Source organism: Gouania willdenowi, unplaced genomic scaffold (genome assembly GCF_900634775.1).
Source record: "Gouania willdenowi unplaced genomic scaffold, fGouWil2.1 scaffold_291_arrow_ctg1, whole genome shotgun sequence".
NCBI lineage: Eukaryota > Metazoa > Chordata > Actinopteri > Blenniiformes > Gobiesocidae > Gouania > Gouania willdenowi.
The window spans coordinates 1-9211 of record NW_021145051.1 but is presented as its reverse complement, the minus strand read 5'-3'; the positions used below and the strand labels follow the sequence as shown (position 1 = coordinate 9211).

Genomic DNA, 9211 nt, shown 5'->3' with positions numbered 1-9211 from the left:
CAAGAATGTAATTTCAGAATCAGAAATACTTTAATAATCTCAGCGAGAAATTGCTTGTGTTACATCCGCTCAATATTTACTTCAAATAAAGAACAAACACCAAACAAATCAATTTTATATAGCGCTTTTCTGGGTTTTTTATTTTTTTATTAACAACTGGTTGACCAGCTAGGTTACACTACAAAGTAATGAAAGAAAAACAAATACAGTATATCAGAATTTTTTACATGAATATTTTATTTTTTAAACAACAACACTTGAAGATGAACATGAGACTTCATCCACTTTGTTGTCAATGCTCGTCTTAGCGGCGCTGGGTTGTGAAGCGACCTTCTCCCTGACCACCAGCTCCTCTTCCAGAGCCCATGCTCAGTTTAGGGGCCATGTCCACCCGGCCGGGACGGGTCTCTTGTTCACGGACTGCCCTCGGCTTCCTCTCCTTCACTTTGAGACGCACCTTATCTTGGAACATTATGGGCCCTTCTACCTGCGCCTCCAGGATTCTTTGAACGGAATCAGAGTTGTCGAACACCACGAATCCAAAGTTGGGCAATTTTCCCCCAACGCTCTTGGTGTTAATCCACAGGTTCACAACATTTCCATATGTCATGAAGAATTCCTTGAGCTCGCTCTTAACAATGTCCTGTGGAAGGTTTCCAACAAACAGCTGGTGACTGTCAGGGTGCCGAACAACACGCCTGTTGTCCACAACCCCAGGCTCACCATCTATGCCACCAGGTCTAGGGCCTCGTGGAGGGACGCTCAGTCTGTCACGAGTGCGCTGTTCTTTGGGGTGCAGGGGTGTCGTTTGCATCTCAACTCTAGGCGGTGTTGCTTTGTCAACATGAGGGGGGATACCAGAGGGGGCGACTCTGCACGCTTTCCTCTTCTCTTTTTGTGACTGATTTTTGCTGGTCACCAGGGTCCAGGATGATGTCTTGGAAGCCTCCTGAGTATTTGTTGGAGATTCCTCATGAACTTGTGATGGTGTTTTGTCCTTAATTTCTTCCAGGAATTTATTTTCTCTTTCAGAATTGATCTCCTCTGCTTTAGGGTTTGGCTCAGGCTCTGGCTCTGGAGCTGGCTCTTCCATTGGCCCCTCTACTCCATTAGTGTCAGGGTGAGGCTCAGGGGATGGCTGCCTTTCCTTTGGCTCCTTTTCCACAGCTTCCTCTGATTCTTCTTTATGCTCAGCATGAGAGTTTCCGAATACTTCATCCTCATAGCGGAAGATGTTGTGGTGAACATAGAACGTGTTGGCAATTGAACCGTCTAGAGCAAGCACAAACATCTGCATAAACTTCCTCATTGGTTGGCCACTGTTGGACAGCTCTCCAAGCACCTGTACAACAACTCCATCACTCAGAGTGCCATGGGCATCCACGTGCCAGATCTTTGTGCAGAATTCACTGAACTGCAGTGACTTGATCTTCTTGCGGATTTCCTCTTGCTCATACACAGCTTCAGCCAGCTTTCCATTCGGATCAAGTCCTCCATGAACAAAGGAGGATCTCCTCCCATAAAATCTGTGCAAAGAAGCTGGAGCCTTCTTTAGGACAGTATAATACTGCCTCACAAACTCCTGCCCAACATCCAGGGGACTTGGCTTCTCCATCACCATTTCTACGGTAAACAATGTTAGGTGCTGTAAAAGAAAAAAAATGGGGGGACATTAGACATCATCAAATTGTCTAAAACAAGTACTATCAAATACATTATAACTATAAAACAATCATCATAGGTGTTCGGATCTTTGATTCCAGCCCTCCGAAAAAGCTTGCCAGGCAGCAAACAATGTTATAACTCATGTTTTTCTTTGTAATTTTTTTTTAAACTTCATTGGCCACAGACCACAGTACATAAACCTAAAACGGAATAAATGCATCATCACAACACGCTTATCAAACACCTATTACCAGTGCTATCAGGCTGATTTAGCAGTTCCTACATACCAACAGGCTGTAAGCTTCTGATGGGGTCCAAATTACTATGGTCCAAGTAACTAGCGCAGCACCGTAGTTCCACAGTTAGGCTTTGATGTCTACCTCTGGGACTTTTAGAACTTAGCTCTATCATCTTTTGAGTTACCATGACAACCTGTCAACAAAGCTGTTCTAACTCATCCTGAGTTACCGTGGCTACCTGTCAACATCAGTTTTTCAGCAAAAAACAGCTTTGTACTGTTACGTGCTACTATGAAGAAAATGTTTAATTGCACACACTAACAGTTGTCAAAAACTAATAATAATTTAACAGACATTAAACAATGAGCTCAAATAATTGAGGGAGAAGTCAAGTATTATTTTACAGGTTGCTGAGCGGCCACAATCAGCACAGTGACGTAGTCGGAAGTAAATCCTCAATTAAACAGGATGCCAGTTGAACCGGGACACCATTAAAAGCTGTCCTGGTGCTAAGCACTCTGATTGAATAATTATACCGGTGCTACTAAATATATACCCCAAAAATGAGCAGTGGGGTTACCTCTGTGTGGAACCTCACCAAAAGTCAAGAACATACAATTAAAAGTTACGCTTGAACAGCTTCAACCACTGAGGGATGAGTCAACTACAATGTTAGAGTTTATTACAGTGAACCCACAAACAATAGAGGAGACTGTTCAGCAGCTGAATCCATCAATGTGTTGCCTTGACACAATACCCTCAAACTTCTTTAAAACTGTTGTAAAGTCATTTATCACTGATTAGTGTCAGATAATTAATTGCTCATTCCAATCAGGCACCGTACCAAAATCCCTGAAAGTAGCTGCTGTGAAACCTCTGTTAAAAAAGAGAACGGCGGCTTATGGGTTTTGCAGTAGCGGCTCTTGGAATCACATTTGTCATGGATGCACTGGCCTTGGGCTGTGGGATAACACTCATACTGGGCTCAACCATAGACACGTTGTTCCCAAATACCTGTTTTATGTAACTTCCACTCACTTCCTCCTCTGTTCACAGCCACCATCATTATTCCTAAGCCGCACACTGGTCACCAGACTGGCTTGATAACACAACAATAAGCACAATATACACAACCACAATTTCACATCACATCACTTGAAACTTATTGATTATTCCCCACCCATTCGTTTTCCTATCTTGTATCCCTCCTCCCTGTTAACTCCCCCCCCCCCCCCCCCCCCCCCTGGTGTAACACTGCCCTCTCTCTTTTACATCCTCCCTTTAATAAAGTATTTACCCTTCCCTAGGGAGAGCTGGTGATGGTCACAATTATGCAATGAAATAAATTCATTTATTTAATTGCAATAATAAAATATGCATTGCTGTTAAAAGATTGCACTTCTTGTAGTGTTAACCTTCAACAGCATGTGCAAACAAGGTGAAAAAAAAAAAAAAAAAAAAAAAAAAGAGAACACTGGATGTCTCTATACTGGCTAACTATAGACCAATCAGAACCTTCCATTCATGGCCAAGATCATTGAGAAGGTGGTCTTCAACCAACTGAGTCAATTCTCAACATTCAACAAAATATTTGATAAATTTCAGTCAGGTTTTGGTTCTCATCACAGCACAGAAACTGATCTGATCAAAGTGATCAATGACATAAGGTTGAACACTGATTCAGGAAAAGTATCTGTTCTCATTCTGTTGGATCTAAGTGCTGCATTTGACACTGTAGATCATACAATTTTGTTGCACAGATTGCAAACATGGGTTGGACTAAATGTTAAAGTAATGCTATGATTTAAGTTCTACTTGGAGGATCAAAGTTATTTTGTAAGCATTGGAAACTTTGAATCTGACAGATTACTAATGTCCTGTGGGGTTCCTCAGGGATCTGTTCTTGGACCTCTTCTATTTAGCCTTTATATGCTTCCTTTAGGACACATTTTACAGAACTGTAAGGTTGATTATCAGAGCTACGCAGATGACACACAACTATATCTATCACTGAACCCAGATGACCATGGTCCCATTGAGGTGTTGTGTGACTGTTTAGAAAAAGTAAACTGCTGGATGAGTGAAAACTTCCTTCAACTAAACCATGACAAGATGGAGGTGATTGTCTTTGGTAACAAGGAAAAGAGAACTGCTGTCAGCAAGTATCTGAGTCTGGATCTTTAAAAGCTAAAGACCAAGTCAAAAACCTTGGTGTTCTGATTGACTCAGATCTTACATTCAGCATCAGATCAAATCTATCACAAAAACAGCTTCTACCACCTAAAGAACATCTCCAGAGTGAAAGGTTTAATGGCTCAGAAAGATCAGGAGAAACTGGTCCATGCTTTTATCTCCAGCAGACTGGACTATTGTAATGGTCTTCTGACAGGAATCCCCCAAAAGAGCATCAAACATCTACAGCTGGTTCAGAACGCTGCAGCTCGGGTCTTAACCAGAACAAAGAGGTCAGAGCACATTAGTCCAGTTTTAAAGTCTTTACACTGGCTCCTAGTCAGCCTCAGAATAGACTTTAAAGTTCTGCTGCTGGTTATAAATCTGTGAATGGGTTTGGTCCAGAATACATCAGTGACATGTTAGTCAGGTATGAACCCAGCAGGTCTCTCAGATCTATGGACACAGGTCAGATAGTGGAGCCCAGAGCTCACAGTAAACATGGTGATGCTGCTTTTAGTTGTTATGCTGCAAAGAAGTGGAACAAACTGCAGCAGAGCTGAAGTCAGCATCACATGTGAACATTTTTAAAACAAAATTAAAGACACTTTTTTTCTCTACTGCGTATGATTGAGAGAGAGATTTTTGGTCATGTTGTTGATGTAATGTGTTTGTTGATGATTTTAATTGATTTTAATGATGATTTTAATTGATTTTACTGATGATTTTAAATGTTCTTATTGATTTTAAACAACTGAATGTTTTATCATGTAAAGCACATTGAGTTGCCTTGAGTATGAAATGCGCTATACAAATAAATTTGCCTTGCCTTACAATGCTCCATCGTAAAACAGTCTGAGCAAGTGTCACATCAGAGTAAAAATATTACAAAAGCAAGAGTAACACATGATAAATCAGCATTTCTTGATTATATATTGTTATGTTAAAACCATTTTATGTCAGCCTATAATGTGAAATATAAACGTTTTAGGTCCCAAACCTGATTTAAACAGACCTAGAATATAAATCATAACATATGTTTAACTTTTTAGTGCTAAAATGATTAAATAAGATCTATCAGATGATAATAATTACAACAGGTCTTACCTTGTGCCACGCCCAGGGCCATGGTCTATTTTTCTGGTGTCCGGGTCTTAAAAGTCTCTTCTGAAGTTCTAGTCCTGGTCCTGTAGAGGTTTAATGATGACTTTTCTCTGTGTTTTGTAGAGTTTTCTCTCAAAAATGCTGACAGATGTTCACAGCTCTCCTCTCAACGTCTCTCGCTGCTCACTAAGAACGTTCAAGTTCAGTAGGTGAATTTAAATGCCGCAACCTCCTCATTTCCATGACTGCAACGCAACTTTACCTAAACACGAAGACAACTTTTAAAGATACACTGTGTTTTTTTTTGTGAACATTAAAGGTATTGTGGACGATGTTTGAAAAAGAAACACTCTCTCCACATTTTGAAAAAAAACGCGCATGCGCAACACGCCTACGTGTGCGGTAGAGCGTGCACGTGCCCCGTTTTCCTCGTGCACAGCTCTGTTTACAAGTTGGTGTGGACATCGGTCATACAAGCTTACCTTACAAAAGAAGTGTGGTGGCAAAATTGATTAATTATGTATACTCCCATGATACAGCTTCTCTAAATGAATGTCAGTTGGCCCCAGTTTAATCTCGAAGGCCAGAGCACGTCCAAACCCTCCCCAGACATCACACACACACACACATCATATACACATACACACACATCATATACACACACTCATCCACACACACACACACACACACACACACACACACACACACACACATACACACACACACACACACACACACACACTCATACTCATCCCCACACACACACACACACACACGCGCACACACACGCACACACATCTAACTTTCACTGACCCCCCCCCCCCGGTCCCTTCTTTTGTTGTCTGTGGAAGGAGGAAGGTGGGTGGGACGGTGGGGTATAAATGTGTGGGAAAAGTAACTTTTGGCCTCTTCTTCTTCTCCTGCTCATCGCGCCCTCTCTCCTGGCCAGGAGAGACCAATGCTTCGTCCATCCCACTTTGTACCTTTTCATTTAGTTTAGATTAAATCATTTTTTATTACTTCATCATCTCTCCTGTCTGGTCTTCATCATTTATCACCACAGAGTGTGTTTCCAAGTCAAAGATGAGGTAACCGTAAATTTCACCGTAACAATTGGCGTCACTATAACAGGATTCATCTTCTGCTCTGGGGGGCTTCGGCCGCGGACCGGTACCCGGAGAGCGGACGCGCTTAAAACCCCAAAGCCAGCTTTTAATGGTATGGGACTCCGGGTCTGCCCCGCGGTGGTCTGCCTCTCGGACAGAGACTGGATCACGAACCATCGGCTGATCCTCAAACACCAATTCGGACTACGAAGGTAAAGCTGCCTTTAAATATATATATATATATTTATATATTAACTCTGTGTTGATAGACCGATAACCAGTCGAGTATTGTAAAGACTGTAATGAGAAAGGCTCAAATGGTTGAAGTTCTTTGCTTTTTAATACTATAAGTTCTCTATATTTTTCTTCGGGCTCCGGTTATTTTTGTTCAGGCATCTAGGACGGCTAGTCATTATTTACTTTGATTTTGTTCAGGCACCTCCACGGACAGCCTGTGAGGTCCTGACCATAGAATAGACAGGCAACCAAAGTTTCCGAAACACCCCGGTGCCATATACCGAGTTCACCTCTGCACTGAGACCAAAATGGATTAAAACCCCAAACCTAACCTAATCCAATAAACGGTAGTGAAGACTACAGGGAGTAAAACACTAATAATGGGGATCAAACAGACTGATGAAGATATCAGTGAGATATTATTGGATAAGTTAGTACTATTTATAGAAAATGAGTTCCTAAATATGATGAAAAATCCAATAAACAAATAGTATATGCAATGCGCATATACATTCTCGGTATGATGTGAACTCGGATCATGAAACCGGCAAGCTTTCGGTGAGTTTTACCTTTTGTTTTAATTTTTTTAATTTTTATTTTTAATCAGATTTCTCCCTCGTTGTTTGACTTTAATGCTTTCATTTCGGACGTTTACACACACACACACACACATACACACACATACATCATATACACATCCACACATACATCATACACACACACACACACACACAAAAGACAGAGCCTCCGTAGCCATAGTGTGAACAGATGTCTCTTCCGTGGGGGGGGATGGCCTGTATCTCCTTTTGCCCCTTTTGTTTTAATGCAAACAGTTCCTTTTGGTGTAGGGGGAAAGGGGAGGGGGAGACTGCAGGAATATCATTACACACAGAGAAATGATTTACACAGACACACATTGACTCTATCCAGGCGTAGTGCCCCTCATTGGCCAGTTTAGTGAAAGGTCACATGATTAGACACTACATACTTGTAATACGGTCTGTTATTAATACATAGATTGCCAAAACTAACAATGTTGTGGCTTCTCACCTTTCCCTCTGCCTGCAGAATAGTGCAAAGCCATTGCAACACTCAAACAAACACACAGATGAATACATTATTTCATTTTATTTTATTTTAATATTACTGTTATCATCATTATCATTTTTTTTTTTATTATTTTATTGTTTCTGTTGGCTTTGCGGTTGTCCCTGAAGAAATGATATCTTCAATGAAAGCTCTTAATGAATGAAATCACCTCCAACTCTTATGCTAATGAAATGTCAACATCATACAAAGGACCAAGCTTCTACCAAGAACTCAACTCTCCCATTCAGCAAAGCAATGCTGCAACAAAATGACTCGCTCAGTCCCAAGTCAACTCTTCATCGTCTATGGAATGGGCCGCATGCCAGTGCTGGGATTAACACATCCTGCCCATCATCAAAGACTGAGAACCTGTGGGCATCGGAGTTGGTTGAACACTCCCCCACCAATGAGTTGAGGGTTGAACACCACGATTGCTGCCTGAATGATGGGCAACTACTGCAGACTGGTCACACGTCTGCTGGAACATCTTCACCAAAAAGACACTGTTTCAAAAGCCACGAGGAAACCAAGCCAGAAGAAGTCCACCACAGCCTTTGGTGGTAGTGCTATATCACTTTAGCCTTGAACTTTGGCATAGGGAGGGGACAACTAGCAAATAGCCAACAAGCTTCTCCTTCGATAAGACAATACTAACCCCTCTATCTTCTGACTGTGCACTAGATTATTTTGTTTTCAATTATTCTCTCACACGCAGACAGACCAGACATATAGTCACACACTCACATTCATAACTATGAGCTGAAACACAGGACCACCATAACTTCACACGGAAAACACATTTATTTGCACTGCTTTTGCCTTTATGAGAAAGACAAACAAAAGGGAGGAAAATAGTTACTAATGGTTTTGTTTTTGTTTGCTTATCTTTCTTTTTATTTTCTTGTTGAGGGGAGACCCCCACAATGCAAGATATGGTTACATCCGTTGAAGAAAGAGCCCTCTGTTGCCTCAGCTTTTGGAGCTGAAGTTTTTATTTTTTATTCTTTTATTGGCCATGATTTTTTTGAGCTCACACATTTTTTTCTTCTTTGTTATTTCTGAACGATTCTTCTTTTACTCCTTTGTTTTTACTCAATTTCAGGAAAATTGAGACAGACATTGAGGACTGCAGCCTCAACCAAGTTTACATTTTGACATTTTTGACCGATACCCTCGTAAACAATCTGTACCTTACCCTTTTGAAGCTGCATGCGACAGACAGCCTAGTTCAACATTCATCGTTGTCATTTTGCGCGCCTCCTCCATACCGCGTCGGACTGTCTTGCCGGCCCGAAGCCACTCGACAGCAGGGGAGGTACCAAATTTTTCTACCAAATTTTTCCCGAGAAAACTGTCCCATTAGTTGCTATGAGTACTATTGTCTCTGCAGTACTGTGCGGTTGAAATTTGGGTGTTCCAGTCCGCGGGTCTGTTCTTTATCGGTTACGTGCTCTGGCAGATATCTGGTGTGTATGGAACTCTGGCTTTGTTTCTGATGTTGTTTTGTTGACGTTTTGGGAATATTAGCTGTTGAGGGGTGTGTTTATCTCCGGCGTGTTGGCGTATTTGTTCTTTTTAAGAGCATTACTGATATTAGCT

At 41.4% G+C, this 9211-nt stretch overlaps 1 protein-coding gene across 2 annotated transcripts; it reads right to left on the bottom strand.

Moving 5' to 3' along the window:
• Positions 1-304: 304 nt before the first annotated feature.
• Positions 305-1621, bottom strand: LOC114459291 (ras GTPase-activating protein-binding protein 2-like). Of its 2 annotated transcripts, XM_028441593.1 has the most exons (2): positions 982-1621; positions 305-867 (listed from the first exon to the last, which is right to left on the bottom strand). In XM_028441593.1, the coding sequence occupies exons 1-2, from the start codon at positions 1619-1621 to the stop codon at positions 305-307; spliced, it is 1203 nt and encodes a 400-aa protein (XP_028297394.1). The 2 variants fall into 2 exon arrangements, with proteins under 2 accessions (XP_028297394.1, XP_028297393.1); XM_028441592.1 differs by having other exon boundaries at positions 305-1621.
• Between the last annotated feature and the right edge of the window lie 7590 nt (positions 1622-9211).